The 26,452-nt window shown below is 37.8% G+C and overlaps 1 protein-coding gene across 2 annotated transcripts in view; it reads left to right on the top strand.

Annotated features, from left to right (window-relative positions):
• The window catches only part of abcc1 (ATP binding cassette subfamily C member 1 (ABCC1 blood group)), a 108,833-nt gene that overhangs the window by 80,976 nt on the left and 1,405 nt on the right, over positions 1-26,452 (top strand). The window contains exons 26-31 of one of the 2 annotated variants that reach the window (XM_061973761.1): positions 2,699-2,800; positions 9,065-9,211; positions 10,892-11,050; positions 13,396-13,562; positions 17,944-18,138; positions 21,932-22,070. In XM_061973761.1, coding sequence (XP_061829745.1) covers positions 2,699-2,800; positions 9,065-9,211; positions 10,892-11,050; positions 13,396-13,562; positions 17,944-18,138; positions 21,932-22,040 — 879 coding nt within the window. In that variant the 3' untranslated portion in view covers positions 22,041-22,070. Of the gene's footprint in view, positions 1-2,698; positions 2,801-9,064; positions 9,212-10,891; positions 11,051-13,395; positions 13,563-17,943; positions 18,139-21,931; positions 22,450-26,452 lie in introns of those variants that run through there. The other variant, XM_061973760.1, reaches the window with a different exon arrangement.

The raw sequence follows: 26,452 nt of genomic DNA, 5'->3' as shown, positions 1-26,452 counted from the left end.
CACATCTGTGAAGGCGCCATTAATGCTGAAAGGTACATACAGGTTTTGGAGCAACATATATTGCCATCCAAGCAACGTTACCATGGACGCCCCTGCTTATTTCAGCAAGACAATGCCAAGCCACGTGTTACATCAACGTGGCTTCATAGTAAAAGAGTGCGGGTACTAGACTGGCCTGCCTGTAGTACAGACCTGTCTCCCATTGAAAATGTGTGGCGCATTATGAAGCCTAAAATAGCACAACGGAGACCCCCGGACTGTTGAACAACTTAAGCTGTACATCAAGCAAGAATGGGAAAGAATTCCACCTGAGAAGCTTAAAAAAATGTGTCTCCTCAGTTCCCAAACGTTTACTGAGTGTTGTTAAAAGGAAAGGCCATGTAACACATTGGTGAACATGCCCTTTCCCAACTACTTTGGCACGTGTTGCAGCCATGAAATTCTAAGTTAATTATTATTTGCAAAAACAAATAAAGTTTATGAGTTTGAACATCAAATATGTTGTCTTTGTAGTGCATTCAATTGAATATGGGTTGAAAATGATTTGCAAATCATTGTATTCCGTTTATATTTACATCTAACACAATTTCCCAACTCATATAGAAACGGGGTTTGTAACTGAACATTAATATTGTCGGTTATGGAGTTAAACAACCATTTTATTTTTATTAAATGATTACATAGGTAAATAACTATAAGAAGAAGAAAAAAACAGTCAGTATGTAATGAGAAAAAGCTGGAATGTTCTAACTAATAATAATAATAATAATAATATACTGTGGAGGTTGCCCTCCAGGGGGTTCTTTGGACCACCAAACACCGACATGAGAGCCCGGTTCAGGTTCACAATACAGTTAAATTTTTAAAATTGTATTTTTAGCATAGCACCAGCCTGCAATAATAAAAATATACGGGTGATAATGGCCCTTGAACACCCTTGCTTTTAGACCACATAAGTAAGATTTTGGCCCGCCAAGTGCTTTTCCATTTAGCCTACCAAAGTTTGGCTTCCCAGATTTGTACTTGGTCCCTTGGCGGCAAAAGGTTTGGGCACCCCTGCCTAGACGCTTGTATGATGTACAAACCCCGCTTCCATATGAGTTGGGAAATTGTGTTAGATGTAAATATAAACAGAATACAATGATTTGCAAATCCTTTTCAACCCATATTCAGTTGAATGTACTACAAAGACAAGATATTTGATGTTCAAACTCATAAACTTTATTTTTTTTTTTGCAAATAATAATTAACTTAGAATTTCATGGCTGCAACACGTGCCAAAGTAGTTGGGAAAGGGCATGTTCACCACTGTGTTCTTCTCAGGTGGAATTCTTTCCCATTCTTGCTTGATGTACAGCTTAAGTTGTTCAACAGTCCGGGGGTCTCCGTTGTGCTATTTTAGGCTTCATAATGCGCCACACATTTTCAATGGGAGACAGGTCTGGACTACAGGCAGGCCAGTCTAGTACCCGCACCCTTTTACTATAAAGCCACGTTGATGTAACACGTGGCTTGGCATTGTCTTGCTGAAATAAGCAGGGGCGTCCATGGTGACGTTGCTTGGATGGCAACATATGTTGCTCTAAAACCTGTATGTACCTTTCAGCATTAATGGCGCCTTCACAGATGTGTAAGTTACCCATGTCTTGGGCACTAATACACCCCCATACCATCACAGATGCTGGCTTTTCAATTTTGCGCCTATAACAATCCGGATGGTTCTTTTCCTCTTTGGTCCGGAGGACACGACGTCCACAGTTTCCAAAAACTATTTGAAATGCGGACTCGTCAGACCACTTTTCCATTTTGTATCAGTCCATCTTAGATGAGCTCAGGCCCAGCGAAGCCGACGGCGTTTCTGGGTGTTGTTGATAAACGGTTTTCGCCTTGCATAGGAGAGTTTTAACTTGCACTTACAGATGTAGCGACCAACTGTAGTTACTGACAGTGAGTTTCTGAAGTGTTCCTGAGCCCATGTGGTGATATCCTTTACACACTGATGTCGCTTGTTGATGCAGTACAGCCTGAGGGATCGAAGGTCACGGGCTTAGCTGCTTACGTGCAGTGATTTCTCCAGATTCTCTGAACACTTTGATGATATTACGGACCGTAGATGGTGAAATCCCTACATTCCTTGCAATAGCTGGTTGAGAAAGGTTTTTCTTAAACTGTTCAACAATTTGCTCACGCATTTGTTGACAAAGTGGTGACCCTCGCCCCATCCTTGTTTGTGAATGACTGAGCATTTCATGGAATCTACTTTTATACCCAATCATGGCACCCACCTGTTCCCAATTTGCCTGTTCACCTGTGGGATGTTCCAAATAAGTGTTTGATGAGCATTCCTCAACTTTATCAGTATTTATTGCCACCTTTCCCAACTTCTTTGTCACGTGTTTCTGGCATCAAATTCTAAAGTTAATGATTATTTGCAAAAAAATAAAAAGTTTATCAGTTTGAACATCAAATATGTTGTCTTTGTAGCATATTCAACTGAATATGGGTTGAAAAGGATTTGCAAATCATTGTATTCCGTTTATATTTACATCTAACACAATTTCCCAACTCATATGGAAACGGGGTTTGTAAATCAAACTTTTTATGTGTGAAGACTATTTGACAGAAACTTGGTTTAGGTTCAACATGAGTACATGAGGATAACTTCAATCGCTTTGTGGCTTCCCTGTCTCATGTGCAGTTGACAACCTCTCTTACCTGGCTGGTCAGGATGTCTTCTGAGGTGGAGACCAACATAGTGGCTGTGGAGAGAGTGAAAGAGTACAGTGACACAGAGAAAGAGGTACAACTAATCATTTTATTGCTATTGTTATATAAAGAGTTATGCATAACAACACACTATTTTTTGGGTTGTCCTACTGAATCGTGAGAAAAGTGCAAAAATGGTGCAAATACATCTTCTTTTAGATGTTTAAATAATAGTAATAATAGTGCTGTCTTTTTTATTTGTATGTACAGTATTAAACAATCGGCCTGTAAACTTTTTTTCCGGTGTAGTACTCTGTGTAATTTTGTATCCCCTTACCAGAGAAAATTCATTTTTTGGTTGTATAAAAAAAACCAAAAAAAACTTTACATTTGTAATAAAGTAGTTTTGTAACGTTAAGAAATAAAAATACATGACTTAAATTGTGAACAAATAAATAGTTAACTAGAACAAAGTTAAATGGGAGCTTTTTGTGAATGTTGTCTGTCATTTACAATCCATTCTAACTAGAGATGTCCGATAATGGCTTTTTTGCCGATTTCCGATATTGTCCAACTCTTAATTACCGATACCGATATCAACCGATACCGATATATACAGTTGTGGAATTAACACATTATTATGCCTAATTTTGTTGTGATGCCCCGCTGGATGCATTCAACAATGTAACTTTACCATGAATTGATTAACGTACATATTCAGTTGTACGTAATATGTACTGTACTGTGCAATCTACTAATACAAGTTTCAATCAATCAATCAAAAACAAGGTTTTCCAAAATAAGAGAACAACTTCAACTCCAGTTATGGAAAAAAAGTGCCAACATGGCACTGCCATATTTATTATTGAAGTCACAAAGTGAATTATTTTTTTTAACATGCCTCAAAACAGCAGCTTGGAATTTGGGACATGCTCTCCCTGAGATAATCCTGATACCCACTACAACTATGGGAAATACTATACTTTAACTGTCACAAAGTGCATTATTGTTGTTTTTTTTCAAATATGCCTCAAAACAACAGCTACAAAAACAATGAAGGCACACAGCTTCAGTCCAGAGTATACGAGAGCATACTTGCCAACCTTGACACCTCCAAATTCGGGAGATGGGGGGCGGGGTTTGGTGGTAGCGGGGGGTGTATATTGTAGCGTCCCGGAAGAGTTAGTGCTGCAAGGGGTTCTGGGTATTTGTTCTGTTGTGTTACGGTGCGGATGTTCTCCCGAAATGTGTTTGTCATTCTTGTTTGGTGTGGGTTCACAGTGTGGCACATATTTGTAACAGTGTTAAAGTTGTTTCTACGGCCACCTTCAGTGTGACCTGTATGGCTGTTGATCAAGTATGCCTTGCATTCACTTATGTGTGTGTAAAAGCTGCATATATTATGTGACTGAGCCGGAACGCTGTTTGTATGTAGGAAAAGCGGACGTGACGACAGGTTGTAGAGGACGCTTAAGGCACGCCCCTAATAGTGTTGTCCGGGTGGAAATCTGGAGATTGGTTGCCCCGGGAGAGTTTCGGGAGGGGCACTGAAATTCGGGAGTCTCCCGGGAAAATCGGGAGGTTGAAACCGATACCAATAATTTCCGATATTACATTTTAAAGCATTTATCGGCCGCTAATATCAGCATGCCGATATTTTCGGACATCTCTAGTATCGTTGGTGATTTTTTGATGTTTTTTAAAGGTCTTTATGCATTAACTGCGTACTTGGAATGCATACAAACTAGAGATGTCCGATAATATCGGCCTGCCGATATCGGCCGATAAATGCTTTAAAATGTAATATCGGAAAATATCGGTATCGATTTTTTTATTATCGGTATTGGGTTTTTTGTTTTTTGTTTTCTTCTCTTTTTTTTTTTTTTTTTTTTTTTTTAATTAAATCAACATAACACAAGATACACTTACAATTAGTACACCAACCCAAAAATCCTCCCTCCCCCATTTACCCTCATTCACACAAAAGGGTTGTTTCTTTCTGTTATTAATATTGTGGTTCCTACATTATATATCAATATATATCAATACAGTCTGCAAGGGATACAGTCCGTAAGCACACATGATTGTGCGTGCTGCTGGTCCACTAATAGTACTAACCTTTAACAATTAATTTGACTCATTTTCATGAATTACTAGTTTCTATGTAACTGTTTTTATATTGTTTAACTTTCTTTTTTATTCAAGAAAATGTTTTTAATTTATTTATCTTATTTTATTTAAAAACAATTTTTTTAAAAGGACCTTATCTTCACCATACCTGGTTGTCCAAATTAGGCATAACAATGTGTTAATTCCACGACTGCATATATCGGTATCGGTTGATATCGGTATTGATTGATATCGGTATCGGTAATTAAAGAGTTGGACAATATCGGAATATCGGATATCAGCAAAAAGCCATTATCGGACATCCCTAATAAAAACATATGTGTTGTTGTCCTACATGGGGATTGTGAATGATAAGCAAATTTTTAAAAAGTGCAGTTTCCCTTTAAAGTGCTCTTTTTTGTGGATTCTAATAAAGATGTGTAAATTATAACTCGTTTGACAAGTCTGAGTAGTTTTACTGTTCTCCACCAAATGCGTTACATATACAGTATCTATCATAGACTAACCATACGTCCTCTTTTCCCCGGACATGTCCTCTTTTGCGGGGCTGTCCGGGCGGAGTTTCTTAAATGCCTCAAATGTCCGGTATTTTGAGTTAGGGTTGCGTGTATTTTCAATGTACGTCCAGGGTTAAGAAGGGGTTAAAAACAAAACAAATTGTGAAGGTTTGCGCACGCAGCAACATTCGTGAGGGAGGGGCAGAGACAGAGAGCGAGACAGTGGAGAGACAGACAGGACACAAGAGAGAAGCCGAAACGTAAATGCAACTTCACGGATGATTTGCGGGAAAAGTATGTGTGTTTTGGTCTTGGCCGTGACACATGGGAAGCAGAATGCACTGTGTGCAAAGCAGGAAGGTATATATCTGTGGCAAATAAAGATCTACAAGCCCATATGGACACTACAAAGCACAAAACAGCTGTGCAGGGCGAGAGCTCGTCTGCTGTTTTTTTGTTTAAATTTAATTAACTTGTTTTGAGACATTATTTATGTTTAGATTATATACAAGAGGTTATTTTGAATATTTCTACCTCTGCACTTTTTTTCCAAAACTGTGAATGTTACAGAATATAAGTGTGACTTATTTTGTTATACTGTCAAGCAGTGTTGGCGTTAACACACTTTTTGTGTCTTTAACGCATTGAAATCAGAAATGACCATTTGCGGCCCACAGCTAATGTTTTAAAGGCCCACGGCACATTCTAAAAATACTATTAAAATAAACAAAAACATAACAAAAGTGAAATGAAAAAAGCTTAAAGGTGAAATGTAATTTAGAAAAAGTTGCAATGTTGACTAATAAAACAAAGCTGTTTTTTTTTCTTTCAAACTGTCATTGCTCAAAACATAATATTGAATCAAAATCAATGTTATTATGAATTATTGACCTATCCAAGGTTACTTCACATCAAATATTCCACTTTGAAAAATATTTTTGGTGGAAGATTTTGCATATTTTGTGTGTTTGCCATAAAAAACATAGTTTTGTTTGACAAAAAAGGGCCGAAAACAAACAAACAAAAAAACCAACATACAAAAAAAAACATAAAAAAACTAAAACATTTAGAAATGAGGGATAGATGTGAAGTTGATGTAGACTCCAGAGATTTAAGCGTTAAATATAAAATGTATGTATGCCCTGGCACACCATTATCATCATTTCATGACCCAAGCAAAACACTTTTTACACTTTTATACTGAAATAAATACACCTACAACTTATTAAATAAAAACATAGAAAAAATTAGTTTTTTACTGTTTTCCTTTTTTTTTGGTGACTTATCCTGTTTCGTTGGTATTTTGCTGTAGCAGTTTCATGTCTTCCTTGTGCGCTATTCCCCGCAGCTGCTTTGTTTTAGTAATCAAAAATATTTCAGTTGTTTTTATCCTTCTTTGTGGGGACATTGTTGATTGTCATGTCATGTTCGGATGTACTGCGTGGACGTCGTCTTTGCTCCACACGCTGTAAATCTTTGCTGTCGTCCAGCATTCTGTTTTTGTTTACTTTGTAGCCAGTTCAGTTTTAGTTTCGTTCCCTAAGCTTCAATGCCTTTTTTTAGGGGCACTCACCTTTTGTTTATTTTTGGTTTTAGTTCCCGACATCTACAAAGCAATTAGCTACCTGCTGCCACCTACTGATAGGGAAGAGTATTTCACGGTTACTCTGCTGAGCTAAATTTAGACAGCACCGACACTCAACAACAACATATCATTTGCAGACTATAACTAATGGTTTGCAAAGAATATTTTTACCCCAAATAGGTGAAATTACATAATCTCCCACGGCACACTAGACTGTATCTCACGGCACACTAGTGTGCAGTGAGAAAAACACTGTGTTAAAGAACTGATAAAAGGAGATAATAGCTCAATGACCAATGATAAATTACAAAGCCAGAAAATTATGATATACCCTTTAAAGATTTACTAAGCTACATAAAACTGGAATTACACCAGGAGGTTCAATATTATACCTTAAAGGCCTACTGAAATGCGATTTTCTTATTTAAACGGGGATAGCAGGTCCATTCTATGTGTCATACTTGATCATTTCGCGATATTGCCATATTTTTGCTGAAAGGATTTAGTAGAGAACATCGACGATAAAGTTCGCAACTTTTGGTCGCTGATAAAAAAGCCTTGCCTGTACCGGAAGTAGCAGACGAGTAGCGTGACGTCACAGGTTGTGGAGCTCCTCACATCCGCACATTGTTTACAATCATGGCCACCAGCAGCGAGAGCGATTCGGACCGAGAAAGCGACGATTTCCCCATTAATTTGAGCGAGGATGAAAGATTTGTGGATGAGGAAAGTGAGAGTGAAGGACTAGAGGGCAGTGGGAGCGATTCAGATAGGGAAGATGCTGTGAGGGGCGGGTGGGACATGATATTCAGCTGAGAATGACTAAAACAATAAATAAACACAAGACATATATATACTCTATTAGCCACAACACAACCAGGCTTATATTTAATATGCCACAAATTAATCCCGCATAACAAACACCTCCCCCCTCCCGTCCATATAACCCGCCAATACAACTCAAACACCTGCACAACACACTCAATCCCACAGCCCAAAGTACCGTTCACCTCCCCAAAGTTCATACAGCACATATATTTCCCCAACGTTACGTACGTGACATGCACATAGCGACACGCACGTACGGGCAAGCGATCAAATGTTTGGAAGCCGCAGCTGCATGCGTACTCACGGTACCGCGTCTGCGCATCCAACTCAAAGTCCTCCTGGTAAGAGTCTCTGTTGTCCCAGTTCTCCACAGGCCAATGGTAAAGCTTGACTGTCATCTTTCGGGAATGTAAACAATGAAACACCGGCTGTGTTTGTGTTGCTGAAGTCGGCCGCAATACACCGCTTCCCACCTACAGCTTTCTTCTTTGCTGTCTCCATTGTTCATTGAACAAATTGCAAAAGATTCACCAACACAGATGTCCACAATACTGTGGAATTTTGCGATGAAAACAGACGACTTAATAACTGGCCACCATGCTGTCCCAAAATGTCCTCTACAATCCGTGACGTCACGCGCCGGCGTCGTCATACCCAGACGTTTTCAGCAGGATATTTCGCGCGAAATTAAAAATTGCACTTTAGTAAGCTAACCCGGCCGTATTGGCATGTGTTGCAATGTTAAGATTTCATCATTGATATATAAACTATCAGACTGCGTGGTCGGTAGTAGTGGGTTTCAGTAGGCCTTTATGGTCATCTCCAGTAATGTAATGTCTTCTTTTCTTGGGGACTAACAGCATATTGTAAATGTATTTAGTTTGAGTTCATTCTGTTTTAGATTGAAATTGCACAAAAAAGCAATAGGATAAGGAACAGGTGATTAGATTTTGAGAGTGATCCGGATAATTTTTACTACGTTGCCTTACGTTTATGTTACAAGGCTGAACTTTTTAATGTTTGTATGATCGCGGCTCTCGCCCCGCCTCCACCCACAGAGAAAATTACACTGGATGACTCACAAGAGTGTTCAATCTGGTTTGTTTTTGTTCCGCTACAGAACAAACAAGCGGATTTTCATTAAACTTTCAGGAAATGTCAGAAATAGAATAAGAAACAATGGATTCCATTTTCCGTGTCTGGTTTCAATACTTTTTTTTAAAGATTCTTTATGACTGGGACATAGGGCCTGGTGGAGGTCTGCGCTTTCAGAGTGCTTTTGTAGTTTTTAAGTATGCATTTTTACCATCATTACCAGGCTGAGTGGAGGCACGAGCCATCCAGCCTTGATCCCGGCTGGCCCACTGAAGGATGCATCACCTTTAAAGGCTTTGGCCTGCGATACCGCCACGATCTGGACCTGGCCATCCGCAACATCACTGCCAGCATCAAGGGCGGAGAGAAGGTGTGCCATTGTGCTTGCAAATCCCCAGTTGTACTTACAGCGCACTGCAAAAAGTCAGTGTTCAAAAACAAGAAGAAAAAAAAAAAAATTGGGGTATTTTATTTGAACTAAGCAATATTATCTGCCAATAGAACAAGAAAATTGGGCTTGTCAAGACTTTCCAAAACAAGTAAAATTAGCTAACCCCAATGAACCCAAAAATACCTTAAAATAAGTATATTCTCACTAATAACAAGTGCACTTTTCTTGGTAGAAAAAAAAGAGACCTTTTTGCTCAATATGTTGAAAAATATTCTTAATTGAAGTAAATGCTAGTGCCATTATCTTGACATAATGATGTGCGCTCGGCATCATGATTTTTTTTTTCATGCTTGAAGTAAGAAATGATTACTTTAAAAAAGTAGTTTTATACTTGTGAGTGTTGATGACACAGCTTTGCAACAGTTGATATTCTAGTTTCAAGCATGTTTTACTCAATATAGGTCATCAAATCTCAGCAACAAGCTGTAATATCTTACTGAGATCATTTAGGACCAAAACCCTTAAAACAAGTAAAACACTCTAACATAAAATCTGCTTAGTGAGAAGAATGATGTTATCAGACAGAAAATAAGCAAATATCACCCTTATTTGAGATATTTCATCTTACTTAGATTTCAGTTTTTGCAGTGTGTATACTCATTGGAAGATACAAGCTAATTTTCTTGCAAAATATATATATAAAAAAAAAGAAAAAAGATTGCTATTGGCAGGTGAATATAATAAAGTAATTTATTTAATAATTATTATTAATTATAATTAATTACAAAGTATTATATAAAGTGACCCAAAAGTCTGAACACATGCAAAAATGCATATGTGTTGTATAATTAATGAAGGATATACCGTATTTTTCCGAGTATAAGTCACTCCGGAGTATAAGTCGCACCGGCCGAAAATGCATAATAAAGAAGGAAAAAAACATATATAAGTCGCACTGGAGTATAAGTCGCATTTTTGGGGGAAATGTATTTGATAAAAGCCAACACCAAGAATAGACATTTGAAAGGCAATTTAAAATAAATAAAGAATAGTGAACAACAGGCTGAATAAGTGTACGTTATATGAGGCATAAATAACCAACTGGTATGTTAACGTAACATATTATGGTAAGAGTCATTCAAATAACTATAACATATAGAACATGCTATACGTTTACCAAACAATCTGTCACTCCTAATCGCTAAATCCCATGAAATCTTATACGTCTAGTCTCTTACGTGAATGAGCTAAGTAATATTATTTGATATTTTACGGTAATGTGTTAATCATTTCACACACAAGTCGCTCCTGAGTATAAGTCGCACCCCCGGCCAAACTATGGAAAAAACTGCGACTTATAGTCCGAAAAATACGGTAAATTAATAATTCTAATTCATTACAAAATAAGGTGACCCAAAAGTCTGAACACAGGCAAAAATGCATACGTGTTGTATAATTATTGAAAGATATACTCCATATATTTCACATTTTTTAATTTACTGTTGAACACTACTGTTGTGCAGACGGTGCACGACAATTAAAACTCAGTTCATCTGATGGAGTAGTATTGTTATTTGTTTTGTAATTGCATTGTTAGTTGTATTTCCCCACATAATCATCATCATGTCGACTAAAATCTTTTCTAAATCTTCCTCTAAGGTGGGAATTGTGGGACGCACTGGAGCGGGAAAGTCGTCCCTAACGTTGGGGCTTTTCAGGATGATCGAGGCAGCTGAGGGACAAATTTTCATTGACGGGGTGAACATTTCTGAACTGGGCCTTCATGAGCTGCGCTCCAGAATCACCATTATACCACAGGTCAGTGCTAAACAGTGGGGGGAAAAAACACAAACATGGAGTCTGATTTCAAACAAATAGTTTTCAATGTACTGTATTTTTCGGAGTAGAAGTCGTACCGGAGTATAAGTCGCACCTGCCGAAAATGCATAATAAAAAAGGAAAAAAACATATATAAGTTGCACTGGAGCCCGGCCAAGCTATGAAAAAAACTGCGACTTATAGTCCAAAAAATATGGTACTCCTTTCTAACCAAGTCACATATGACCGTGACACAAAGCATCTGCTGCGTGGAAAGTAGCATGAGATGTGACTGACGGCAGCTGCGGTTAAATGTGTTCACTGTGTTGCTAGTGCTAGTTAATAAAGTGAAAGTGCAGCAGTATCTCTCCTTGGCCAAAAGCGGGACATTATATTAATGTAGTGTACAAACCTTTAGATCGCCCTAAATATGTCTTTTTGTGTACGAATGTCTCTGTGTACGAACACTTCATTGATTCATTTTGGGTCTCGCTGGCAGCCCTTTTGTTTGTGCTCGTTTTGAAGAGACTGAGGAAGCCTACTTTGTCCCGCAGCAAGTTTTTAATTGTGATGAGTAGAGATGTCCGATAATGGCTTTTTTGCCGATATCCGATATTCCGATATTATCCAACTCTTAATTACCGATGCCGATATATACAGTCGTGGAATTAACACATTATTATGCCTAATTTTGTTGTGATGCCCCGCTGGATGCATTAAACAATGTAACAAGGTTTTCCAAAATAAATCAACTCAAGTTATGGAAATAAGTGCCAACATGGCACTGCCATATTTATTATTGAAGTCACAAAGTGCATTTTTTTTTTTTAACATGCCTCAAAACAGCAGCTTGGAATTTGGGACATGCTCTCCCTGAGAGAGCATGAGGAGGTTGAGGTGGGGGCGTAGGGGGTAACGGGGGGTGTATATTGTAGCGTCCCGGAAGAGTTAGTGCTGCAAGGGGTTCTGGGTATTTGTTCTGTTGTGTTTATGTTGTGTTACGGTGCGGATGTTTTTCCGAAATGTGTTTGTCATTCTTGTTTAGTGTGGGTTCACAGTGTGGCGTAGAGCTGGGCGATATGGCCTTTTTTTAATATTGCGATATTTTAAGGCCATATCGCGATACACGATATATATCTCGATATTTTGCCTTAGCCTTGAATGAACACTTGATGCATATAATCACAGCAGTGTGATGATTCTATGTGGCTACATTAAAACATTCTTCTTCATACTGCATTAATATATGCTACTTTTAAACTTTCATGCAGAGAAGGAAATCACAACTAAAAAAAAAATCACTATTTTTTTCATACGGTGTTGATCTGGAAATATTTGCCTCGGCATTTTGATGGACGTGTGGCACCAAACGGAGATATTGACGTGCGGAGTAAGCCCTCTTCATTGTCTAGCGGGGGACTTTTCAAATGATGCTACATATTAGCAGTGTAGCCGAGTGTTCTGGGATCGCCTATACAGTGTACTTATCTAATAAAATAATAAACGGGAGAAATTAGAGCAGGTTCGGTAGCCACCGCTTCTTTAATGTCAACATCACACACCTCCTTCCACAACCACATACACCCTATGTCACAGCCCTACGGTACCTCTGGAGGGACAAAACTCCTCCTTACTAACACACTCTGGTAACTTGGGACACCCTGAACTGTTTGTTACAGAAGTAATGCTGTGTTATCCGGCACAACAGTCAGGGGGTGCATTCTACGGCGGGGGTTCGTTATCCGGCACAACACCTGCTGCAATACACCGCTTCCCACCTACAGCTTTCTTCTTTGCTGTCTCCATTGTTCATTGAACAAATTGCAAAAGATTCACCAACACAGATGTCCAGAATACTGTGGAATTTTGCCATGAAAACAGACGACTTAATAGCTGGCCACCATGCTGTCCCAAAATGTCCTCTACAATCCGTGACGTCATGCGCAGGCGTCATCATACCGAGACGTTTTCAGCAGGATATTTCGGTGCGAAATTTAAAATTGCACTTTAGTAAGCTAACCCGGCCGTATTGGCATGTGTTGCAATGTTAAGATTTCATTATTGATATATAAACTATCAGACTGCGTGGTCGGTAGTAGTGGGTTTCAGTAGGCCTTTAATCTGACTTAGATTTCAGTTTTTACAGTGTACTAACAAATGAATTATAATGTAATTATTGTACGATCGGGAAGATTAGTGAAGCTTGCAGGGCAATCACTCTGTCGACTGGTTGCAATACAAGAAGTGAGCAAATAGCACAGGGGACTCACACAGAATCCTTTTTGAAGTGTACTGATGGCACTATTCGATTTAAGGCTTATTATATATGTCTTTTCCTTCCTCAGGACCCAGTGCTGTTTTCAGGCTCTCTGAGGATGAACTTGGACCCGTTCGACACCTACTCTGATGACGAAATATGGAAAGCGCTGGAGTTCTCGCATCTGAAAAACTTTGTGTCCGGCCTGCCAGACAAACTCAGCCATGAGTGCAGTGAAGGGGGAGAGAATCTCAGGTAAAACCTTTTGTCTAAAACAAGCTTGTTCGATGAGACGGAAAATCCACACTCTTCTACAGTGGAACCTGTTTATGTCGACTTGACTGCAATAACTATTAAACTGTCCTGCATAGACAAATCTTTCTTCCGGTGGCTAATTGCATATGATGTCATGCACTGCAAAAAGTCAGTGTTCAAAAACAAGAAAAAAAATTACAAAAATGAGGGGTATTTTATTTGAACTAAGCAAAATTATCTGCCAATAGAACAAGAGAATTCGGCTTGTCAAGACTTTCCAAAACAAGTAAAATTAGCTAACTTCAATGAACCCAAAAATACCTTTAAAATAATTATATTCTCACTAATAACAAGTGCACTTTTCTTGGTAGAAAAAAAAGAGACCTTTTTGCTCAATATGTTGAAAAATATTCTTAAATGAAGTAAATGCTAGTGCCATTATCTTGACATAATGATATGCGCTCGGCATTACATTTCTTGAAACCAGCAAACTTATACTAAAAACTAATTTATTGTTCTTAATGGAAAGGCAACAAGGCAACCGCTTGTTACTTTCGGGGTCTCCTAGCCGCTCAGGCAAATCATATGGTTTAAAAATGCATTTTTCCATGGATAACATGACATCATTGCGCCAAGTGCGTGCTCTTTCAGTCAATTAGTGCGCATATATACAGCCCGGTCCCCGGCTAAAAAATTTAAAATTGTAATTTTGAAGAATTGATCTGAATGTGCATGAACTATTTCTGTTCAAAATTGTTTGAAATGTTAAATGTTTAAATATTAACTGTCAGTTTACTGTACTGTGCCAACTGTACTACTATATAAGTACGTATTTTCTATTGTTTCATTGAAAATAAAACAGCAAAGTCCATTTGGCTGTCATCTGTTTTAATTATTAAACACAATTGTGTCAATCATGATTTATTTCATGCTTGAAGTAAGAAATTATTACTTTAAAAAAGTAGTTTTATACTTGTGAGTGTTGATGACAAAGCTTTGCAACAGTTGATATTCTAGTTTCAAGCATGTTTTACTCAATATAGGTCATCAAATCTCAGCAACAAGCTGTAATATCTTACTGAGATCATTTAGGACCAAAACACTTAAAACAAGTAAAAGACTCTAACATAAAATCTGCTTAGTGAGAAGAATGATCTTATCAGACAGAAAATAAGCAAATATCACCCTTATTTGAGATATTTAATCTTACTTAGATTTCACTTTTTCCAGTGTTTTTCTTTTTTCACGGTTTAACCAACACAATGAGCATAGCATTAAAACAAGTGAGAATGAATGTAGAGTTTGAGCAGAAAATGCTGTATTGCTGTTTTGTTCTTGGCTGTTCCAGTCGTTTAAATAGAGAGATAAGAAAGAGCTTTCATAGAGTCCCGAAAGAAGTGGTTGATAAAGGTAATAAAGTCAAGGAAAATGAAAGTGCCTCGAAGGAAATGGCTCCTAAAAATATCACTTTCATCATCTTGGGGAATACAATCGGACCATGCTCGTGTTTGCAGTGATTACTGTGTCAAATGTTTGTTTAAATATTTTATTTGTTTGAGAACATTTTCTGTGATCAATCAAGTGTATTCTCTACTTGTACATGTAACGGTACGTGTATTTGTATTGAACCGTTTCTGTACGAGGGGGTTCGGTTCGGAGGTGTACCGAACGAGTTTCCACACGGACATATTAAAGGGGAACATTATCACAATTTCAGAATGGTTAAAACCATTAAAAATCAGTTCCCAGTGGCTTATTTTATTTTTCGAAGTTTTTTTCAAAATTTTACCCATCACGCAATATCCCTAAAAAAAAAAAAAGCTTCAAAGTGCCTGATTTTAACCATCGTTATATACACCCGTCCATTTTCCTGTGACGTCACATAGTGAAGCCAACACAAACAAACATGGCGGAAAGAACATCAAGCTATAGCGACATTAGCTCGGATTCAGACTCGGATTTCAGCGGCTTCAGCGATTCATCAGATTACGCATGTATTGAAACGGATGGTTGTAGTGTGGAGGCAGGTAGCGAAAACGAAATTGAAGAAGAAACTGAAGCTATTGAGCCATATCGGTTTGAACCGTATGCAAGCGAAACCGACGAAAACGACACGACGGCCAGCGACACGGGAGAAAGCGAGGACGAATTCGGCGATCGCCTTCTAACCAACGATTGGTATGTGTTTGTTTGGCATTAAAGGAAACTAACAACTATGAACTAGGTTTACAGCATATGAAATACATTTGGCAACAACATGCACTTTGAGAGTGCAGACAGCCCAGTTTTCATCAATTGATATATTCTGTACACATACCCTCATCCGCGCTCTTTTCCTGAAAGCTGATCTGTCCAGTTTTGGAGTTGATGTCAGCAGGCCAGGGAAGCTAGGGTCGATAGGGGGTTTAGCTCGCTCGTCTGCGGGAACAAACTGCCGCCATTGCTTGCCGTGCTAGCGAGGACCTTTGTCCCTGAATTGCTCACACACTCCGGCAGATTCAATGGGGGTCTGGCGGCAGATTTCATTGACTTTATCGTTGGAAATGCATCTGCTTTGAGTGTCGCAGGATATCCACACATTCTTGCCATCTCTGTCGTAGCATAGCTTTCGTCGGTAAAGTGTGCGGAACAAACGTCCGATTTCTTGCCACTTTCGCATCTTTGGGCCACTGGTGCAACTTGAATCCGTCCCTGTTCGTGTTGTTACACCCTCCGACAACAAACCGGCGAGGCATGATGTCTCCAAGGTACGGAAAACAGTCGAAAAAACGGAAAATAACAGAGCTGATTTGACTCGGTGTTTGAGAAAATGGCGGATTGCTTCCCGATGTGATGTCACGTTGTGACGTCATCGCTCCGAGAGCGAATAATAGAAAGGTGTTTAATTCGCCAAAATTCACCCATTTAGAGTTCGGAAATCGGTTAAAAAAATATATGGTCTTTTTTCTGCAACATCAAGGTATATATTGACGCTTACATAGGTCTGGTGATAATGTTCCCCTTTAAGTAGCGTACCGCACGTTGTGTAAACAATGCACACCGAGGCACAACACACGGTATGCTAGCAGTGACTGGGCTACTACAACATGCAAAAGCCAGAGCTGGAAGACCCTCTTGTCTCGTTAAGATCTAACGTTTGGGAACATTTCGTTTTCGCGGTGCGATACAACAATGGATAACATCGCTTCAACGAAGAGAAAGATGAACAAACACAGCTCCCACCGCATTCAAGCAGCCTCTCCTCGGCGAGTCAGGCAGGGCTAAAGCAATAACAAATGTTTTTATAGCAGCAGATTTAAGACCATATTGCATTAAAAACTAGATTTTGAGCCACTTCTATGGTGGAAGAACAATGAGCCCATATATCCTCTTACTGCCAAGTTAGCCAGGCACTACCTCGCCATACCTGCTACCTCCGTGCCCAGTGAAAGGGTATTTTCCACAGCTGGAGACATTTTAACTGCTAGCAGGTCTGCTCTTTCTGCAGACAATGTGGATAAACTGATTTTTCTGGCAAAAAACATGAAAATTGAGTGAAAGTCACCAGCGTTAAAGTCTGGGGGGTAAAAAGAAAAGTTAATCTGAGGCTGAGTTGACTTGAAACTGTTTAATGTTGCACTTTTTGTATGTAGAAGAAAAGTTTTGTCATTTTATTTAATCTGAGCAACAACTTGAAGCAGTTTAATGTTGCACTTTATATGTAGAAATGTTGCACTTTATATGTAGAAAGGTTTTGTTAAGAAACCAATTGTGAGCCTTATCTTATTTAGTATGTATTTTATATATGTTGACTACATTAACCCTGGCAATGGACCCTGTGTGTATATGTATGTTATTGTTATGCTTAGCATTCATGACTGCCTGCTGTTGCACTGATCAGCCTAGTGGTGGCTCACATCCATCACACACACAGCTATTTTAAAGCAATGTTAAAAGCATTGTTTACAAATTTTGGTAAATAAATAACCAGAAAATGTATATTAAGTTGTTTTCTTACTGTACCGAAAATGAACCGAACCGTGACCTCTAAACCGAGGTACGTACCAAACCGAAATTTGTGTGTACCGTTACACCCTTACGTATGCGTCATACGGCAGCTGCCCAGAGAAACTTTTGTAACTTGTAACCTGTTTTGAAAAGCTTTTGATATCATTTATATATCAAATTATATAATGCGAGAGTCAATTTGAATTGGGAATCGATTCTGAATTGAATCGTCACCCCAAGAATTGGAAATCAAATTGAATTATAAATTGTTGTAAGATGTACAATCCCCACTGATGAGTTTGTACACGCAGACAGGTTGTCGACATAAGCGGGTTTCACTCTACCATGTACACCCAACTTTATCGGTTAACCTGGGTGTTTTCCCCCCATCTAGCGTGGGTCAGCGACAACTGCTTTGCCTGGCCAGAGCATTGCTCAGAAAGACCAAGGTTCTGGTCTTAGACGAGGCCACAGCTGCTGTGGACATGGAGACTGACAACCTGATCCAAACAACCATCCGCTCTCAGTTTGACGAATGCACTGTCCTTACCATTGCTCATCGCCTGAACACCATCATGGACTACACAAGGTACCATTTACCATAGTATATTACACATACAGTGGTACCTCCGTTTTCATGCCCATGGGTCCATTATAGACTAAATTATATGAAAAAGGCTTTCACATGCGTAACAATTTCAATTGTATTGATCTGTTACAGACGCCCAAAAAATTTAACAACAAATATAAAGAATAATTCAGATTTTTGAAAATAATTCGAAATGCAAGTGAATGGATCAATGAACATTTAACATCTATCCATCCATCCATCCATTTTCTACCGCTTATTCCCTTTGGGTCGCGGGGGGCGCTGGAGCCTATCTCAGTTACAATCGGGCGGAAGGCGGGGTACACCTTGGACAAGTCGCCACCTCATCGCATTTAACATCTTCGCCAAAGTCTTTTTGATTGATTGATTGAAACTTTTATTAGTAGATTGCACAGAAAATCCGAGTGTGTTTTATTGGAGAGCTGCAGAAGAGACGCGCTCGCTCTGTGTGTGTGGGTGGGGGGCTGGTGTCTGTGTTTACTAGCAAGACATCATGGCGGAGCCAAAGCCGAGTTTCTTAACATGGAGATATTCTCACTACTTTTTTTTTGTCGACTCGAGCACAATGGAAAATAACATTTTAGTGAAATGTAAGTTGTGTCTTGGATCAGAGATCCTATCTACTGCCCAAAACAGCAATTCCAAATCTGCTGAAACAGCTACAAAAGCAACATGCTTTGACGAAGCTAGTAAAGAGAGACCGACTCTGATGCCACTTCACCTTCACCTAAGGATTTTAACGCAGGTACTGCTAGCCAAGACAACATTGATAGAGCCATTGCAGCATATGGGCTAGAACAGTGGTTCTCAAATGGGGGTACGCGTACCCCTGGGGGTACTTGAAGGTATGCCAAGGGGTACGTGAGATTTTTTTCAAAATATTCTATAAATAGCAACAATTCAAAAATCCTATATAAATATAAATAAAAACCTATCTTTTTTTCCAAATAGTTCAAGAAAGACCACTACAAATGAGCAATATTTTGCACTGTTATACAATTTAAAAAATCAGAAACTGATGACATAGTGCTGTATTTTACTTCTGTATCTCTTTTTTTCAACCAAAAATGCTTTGGTCTGATTAGGGGTTACTTGAATTAAAAAAAATTCACAGGAGGTACATCACTGAAAAAAGGTCGAGAACCACTGGGCTAGAAGACATACAGTGGAGTCACCCGCTTTCAGGCAGCTAATTAGCATGATACCGGCGTCAAACAGCAAATGGCACGGAAAACATGTTCCACGTACCTGGACAGTGAGTACATACACATGGAAAGCGAGCTAAAGAAAACACTCCAAACTCTGCCTCTGCTCATCATTCAGCACTGAAGGTACACACACTCTGTCAATTCTCTTATATACTCCTTCATTCTAGACTTCTAGAGTGTTTGATTGTCACATCACTCTAAATGTATAGACTATAAAGTTCACAAACATAAAGAGGGATCCTAGTGGGCCAGGCCAATCTTTCCTTATCTCTAACCTAAAACTGGGGAAATGCGTAGAGTGTTCTGGGCTTCAGTACAGCGTTGATCTATTGAAGACATGATTTTATTTCACAATTCCTTGAGAGAGAAAAAGGCCTGGTTAGGCGTGTGTATAGCAGTATGTGTGCTGTATATAGTGACATGACATATAATCATGTCATGTGTGCCTTCCTTGGGTGAAGCCAGGTTTACAGCTATGTTGTGACCTGTTGTTATTATGCGGTTTGTTACTTATGTATGTTATGTTGCAGCTATTTAAAATAGTTTTGTCAATTTGTTCTGGCCCGAAATAAATTGGCCCTTTGAAACATATCTTTGTCTTTGTGTGTTGTATGTAGACCACATTGCTTAGCATAGTTCAGTGATGCAAATGCATGTCAAGTTGATCAACAGATTGTATTATTCTCCAGTGCAATAACAGTACTGAAATGAAGGCTAAAAGGGCATTAATGGGAGCCTTAAAAAAAACCAAACTAAATAGTTACTTTTCACAGTAACGCATTACTTTTTGGTGTAAGTAACTGAGTTACTTTTGAAATTAAGTAACTAGTAACTGTAACTAGTTACTGGTTTTCAGTAACTAACCCAACACTGTATGTACAAACCCCGTTTCCATATGAGTTGGGAAATTGTGTTAGATGTAAATATAAACGGAATACAATGATTTGCAAATCCTTTTCAACCCATATTCAATTGAATGCACTACAAAGACAACATATTTGATGTTCAAACTCATAAACTTTTTTATTTTTTTGCGAATAATAATTAACTTAGAATTTCATGGCTGCAACACGTGACAAAGTATTTGGGAAAGGGCATGTTCACCACTGTGTTACAAGGCCTTTCCTTTTAACAACACTCAGTAAACGTTTGGGAACTGAGGAGACACATTTTTTAAGCTTCTCAGGTGGAATTCTGTCCCATTCTTGCTTGATGTACAGCTTAAGTTGTTCAACAGTCCGGGGGTCTCCGTTGTGCTATTTTAGGCTTCATAATGCGCCACACATTTTCAATGGGAGACAGGTCTGGACTACAGGCAGGCCAGTCTAGTACCCGCACTCTTTTACTATGAAGCCACATTGATGTAACACGTGGCTTGGCATTGTCTTGCTGAAATAAGCAGGGGCGTCCATGGTAACGTTGTTTGTATGGCAACATATGTTGCTCCAAAACCTGTATGTACCTTTCAGCATTAATGGCGCCTTCACGGATGTGTATGTTACCCATGTCTTGGGCACTAATACACCCCCATACCATCACAGATGCTGGCTTTTCAACTTTGCGCCTATAACAATCCGGATGGTTCTTTTCCTCTTTGGTCCGGAGAACACGACATCCACAGTTTCCAAAAACAATTTGAAATGTGGACTCGCCAGACCACAGAACACTTTTCCACTTTGTATCAGTCCATCTTAGATGAGCTCAGGCCAAGGCGAAGCCGACGGTGTTTCTGGGTGTTGTTGATAAACAGTTTTCGCCTTGCATAGGAGAGTTTTAACTTGCAATAACAGATGTAGCGACCAACTGTAGTTACTGACAGTGGGTTTCTGAAGTGTTCCTGAGCCCATGTGGTGATATCCTTTACACACTGATGTCGCTTGTTGATGCAGTACAGCCTGAGGGATCGAAGGTCACGGGCTTAGCTGCTTACGTGCAGTGATTTCTCCAGATTCTCTGAACCCTTTGATGATATTACGGACCGTAGATGGTGAAATCCCTAAATTCCTTGCAATAGCTGGTTGAGAAAGGTTTTTCTTAAACTGTTCAACAATTTGCTCACATATTTGTTGACAATGTGGTGACCCTCGCCCCATCCTTGTTTGTGAATGACTGAGCATTTCATGGAATCTACTTTTATACCCAATCATGGCACCCACCTGTTCCCAATTTGCCTGTTCACCTGTGGGATGTTCCAAATAAGTCTTTGATGAGCATTCCTCAACTTTATCAGTATTTATTGCCACCTTTCCCAACTTCTTTGTCACGTGTTGCTGGCATCAAATTCTAAAGTTAATGATTATTTGCAACAAAAAAAAAGTTTATCAGTTTGAACATCAAATATGTTGTCTTTGTAGCATATTCAACTGAATATGGGTTGAAAAGGATTTGCAAATCATTGTATTCCGTTTATATTTACATCTAACACAATTTCCCAACTCATATGGAAACGGGGTTTGTAATATACTTCAAGGGTACATTGTTTAGATGTACTTCTTAAATGTGGGAGTGTACGTGTAGTACTACCGTTGCTTTGCAGAATCAAAGCAGTATTCTGTCTTATTTAGGGTGCTGGTTTTGGACAAAGGCGAGATGATCGAATTCGACTCCCCATCCAGTCTCATCGCTCAGAGGGGAGCCTTCTACGACATGGCCAAGGATTCTGGGCTGGCCTGATGCTTTGTGACGCCATCCATCTAAACCCTTGTGAGCTGGGCTTTCCGACAAAAGTTGTTGCATTCAGTTTGACGAAGATTGATCTTATTCAGCTGTCCTAATCCCCCATGTTCTTATTACTAAAAAAAAAAGTGCCCATGGAAGTGGACGTCGACATACATGGTTGATGGCTTTTGTCGATATAAAATCTGAGACCCGAAGAGACCATTTTTTATGAAAAATTGGCCCTGTTTATGTTAACATCAGTATTGCTTTTGGAAAGCGGGAACCAGTGAAGTTGACAAACTCATCAAGTCCAGCTCCATAGGTCAATTTGCATATCGCTAAAAAAGTGCCTGCTCAAGTCGACGTCCATTTACGGAGCCCCTAAAGGGACATGGGGGAAACATTTTTTTTAATAATTTAAAAATTTTTTTTTTTAGACATGTATCTTGTGCGCATGAGAAACTATCTCGTGCGCACGAGAAACTTTTTATAAAGTTATTTAAAAAAAATATATAATAATAATAATTTTTTTTTTTTTTATGTCTAAAATAATAATAATAATAATTATTATTATAATTTTTTTTTTTTTTAGACATGTATCTTGTGCGCACGAGATACATGTCTAAAAAAAATATATATATATTATTATTATTTTTATTTTATTTTTTAAGACATGTACCGTATTTTTCGGAATATAAGTCACACCGGAGTATAAGTCACACCTGCCGAAAATGCATAATAAAGAAGGAAAAAAAACATATATAAATCGCACTGGAGCCCGGCCAAACTATGAAAAAAAACTGCGACTTATAGTCCAAAAAATACGGTATCTCGTGCGCACAAGAAACTATCTTGTGAGCACGAGATACCGTATTTTTACATGTCTAAAAAAATAAAATAAATAGTTTACCGTATTTTTCGGAGTATAAGTCGCACCAGAGTATAAGTCGCACCTGCCGAAAATGCATAATAAAGAAGGAAAAAAACATATATGAATCGCACTGGAGCCCGGCCAAACTATGAAAAAAAACTGCGACTTATAGTCCAAAAAATACGGTATCTCGTGCGCACGAGAAACTATCTTGTGCGCACGAGATACATGTCTAAAAAAATAAAATAAAATAAAAATTATTTATTGAAAAAAATTTTTTTTTATAACTTTATAAAAACTTTCTCGCGCGCACAAAATGGTTTCTCGTGCGCATGACATACATGTCTAAAAAAAAATATATTAAAAAAACAATAGTATTTTTTTTTAAAGACATGTACCGTATTTTTCGGAGTATAAGTCGCACCGGAGTATAAGTCGCACCGGAGTATAAGTCGATACCTGCCGAAAATGCATAATAAAGAAGGAAAAAAACATATATAAATCACAATGGAGCCCGGCCAAACTATGAAAGAAACTGCGACTTATAGTCCGAAAAATACGGTATCTCGTGCGCACAAGATAGTTTCTCGTGCGCACGAGATACATGTCTAAAAAAATAAAATAAAATAAAAATTATTAATTGAAAAAAACATTTTTTTATAACTTTATAAAAACGTTCTCGTGCGCACGAAATAGTTTCTCGTGCGCACGGGATACATGTCTAAAAAAATATATATAAAATTTATTTATTTATTTTTTTTTTTTAAGACATGTTCCGTATTTTTCGGAGTATAAGTCGCACCGAAGTATAAGTCGCACCTGCCGAAAATGCATAATAAAGAAGGAAAAAAACATATAAATCGCACTGGAGCCCGGCCAAATTATGAAAAAAAAACTGCGACTTATAGTCCAAAAAATACGGTATCTTGTGCGCACAGGATAGTTTCTCGTGCGCACGAGATACATGTCTAAAAAAATAAAATAAAATAAAAATTATTAATTGAAAAAAACATTTTTTTATAACTTTATAAAAACTTTCTCGTGCGCACGAAATAGTTTCTTGTGCGCACGGGATACATGTCTAAAAAAATAAATATAATTATTTTTTATTTTTTTTTATTTTTTTTAAGACATGTTCCGTATTTTTCGGAGTATAAGTCGCACCGGAGTATAAGTCGCACCTGCCCAAAATGCATAATAAAGAAGGAAAAAAACATATAAATCGCACTGGAGCCCGGCCAAATTATGAAAAAAACTGCGACTTATAGTCCGAAAAATACGGTATCTTGTGCGCACAGGATAGTTTCTCGTGCGCACGAGATACATGTCTAAAAAAATAAAATAAAATAAAAATTATTAATTGAAAAAAACATTTTTTTATAACTTTATAAAAACTTTCTGGTGCGCACGAAATAGTTTCTTGTGCGCACGGGATACATGTCTAAAAGAATTAATATAATTATTTATTTATTTATATTTTTTTTTAAGACATGTTCCGTATTTTTCGGAGTATAAGTCGCACCGGAGTATAAGTCGCACCTGCCGAAAATGCATAATAAAGAAGGAAAAAAACATATAAATCGCACTGGAGCCCGGCCAAATTATGAAAAAAAACTGCGACTTATAGTCCGAAAAATACGGTACCTTGTGCGCACAGGATAGTTTCTCGTGCGCACGAGATACATGTCTAAAAAAATAAAATAAAATAAAAATTATTAATTGAAAAACTTTTTTTTTTATAACTTTATAAAAACTTTCTCGCGCGCACAAAATGGTTTCTCGTGCGCATGAGATACATGTCTAAAAAAAAATATATCCAATTTTTTTTTTTTTTTTTTTTTAAGACATGTACCGTATTTTTCGGAGTATAAGTTGCAACTGCCGAAAATGCATAATAAAGAAGGAAAAAAACATATATAAATCGCACTGGAGCCGGGCTAAACTATGAAAAAAAACTGCGACTTATAGTCCGAAAAATACTGTATCTCGTGCGCACAAAATAGTTTCTCGTGCGCACGAGAAACATGTCTAAAAAAATAAAATAAAATAAAAATTATTAATTGAAAAAAAATTTTTTTTATAACTTTATAAAAACTTTCTCGTGCGCACGAGATACATGTCTAAAAAAATAAAATAAAATAAAAATTATTAATTGAAAAACTTTTTTTTTTATAACTTTATAAAAACTTTCTCGCGCGCACAAAATGGTTTCTCGTGCGCATGAGATACATGTCTAAAAAAAAATATATCCAATTTTTTTTTTTTTTTTTTTTTAAGACATGTACCGTATTTTTCGGAGTATAAGTTGCAACTGCCGAAAATGCATAATAAAGAAGGAAAAAAACATATATAAATCGCACTGGAGCCGGGCTAAACTATGAAAAAAAACTGCGACTTATAGTCCGAAAAATACTGTATCTCGTGCGCACAAAATAGTTTCTCGTGCGCACGAGAAACATGTCTAAAAAAATAAAATAAAATAAAAATTATTAATTGAAAAAAAATTTTTTTTATAACTTTATAAAAACTTTCTCGTGCGCACGAGATACATGTCTAAAAATATATACCGGTATATACATTTTTTTTTTTTTTTTTTTTGACATGTACCGGTATCTCGTGCGCACAAGATAGTTTCTCGTGCGCACGAGATACATGTCTAAAAAAATAAAATAAAATAAAAATTATTAATTGAAAAAATTTTTTTTTTATAACTTTACAAAAACTTTCTCGTGCGCACGAAATAGTTTCTCGTGCGCACGAGATACATGTCTAAAAAAATATATATAAAAATTGTTTTTTTGGTTTTTTTTAAGACATGTACCGTATTTTTCTGAGTATAAGTCGCACCTGAGTATAAGTCGCACCTGCCGAAAATGCATAATAAAGAAGGAAAAAAACATATATAAATCGCATTGGAGCCCGGCCAAACTATGAAAAAAACTGCGACTTATAGTCCGAAAAATACGGTATCTCATGCGCACAAGATAGTTTCTCATGCGCACGAGATACATGTCTAAAAAAATAAAATAAGAATTATTAATTGAAAAAACATTTTTTTTATAACTTTATAAAAACTTTCTCGTGCGCACGAGATACATGTCTTAAAAAAATCAACAACAAAAAAACATAACAAAAAAAAATTCCCCCATGTCCCTTTAGGGGCTCCGTATCCATTAATCGTTTTTTGGCAACATAAAATTGAACGGACGAAAAGATCATGTCGACATGTGTCGTATTGTTTACGTCTTCGTCGCTTTGCAGCAACGAAACGACAACATAACTATCGTCTAGTTAGACAGCAATAAAACATGGACACGGTGGCTTCCTGTTCAGTGCAAAGTCAGCTTCAAAATAAAAGCACGGCAGTATTAACATGGATTCTACCACTGCAAGTAACAAACTTAAAACTGAAAATAGTGCATGTACGAAAGTTTTATTGTCATTGTAGTCAAGACATACAACAAAATTAGCGCAGCAGCTCTTTTAAGTAAGAGTATAAAATATTATATGAAAACCAAAAAATCAAAATGAAAAATACACACATGAAAATAAACTG

Source organism: Nerophis lumbriciformis, linkage group LG22, assembly GCF_033978685.3.
Source record: "Nerophis lumbriciformis linkage group LG22, RoL_Nlum_v2.1, whole genome shotgun sequence".
Taxonomy (NCBI): domain Eukaryota; kingdom Metazoa; phylum Chordata; class Actinopteri; order Syngnathiformes; family Syngnathidae; genus Nerophis; species Nerophis lumbriciformis.
This window is presented reverse-complemented; position numbering and strand designations above follow the sequence as displayed.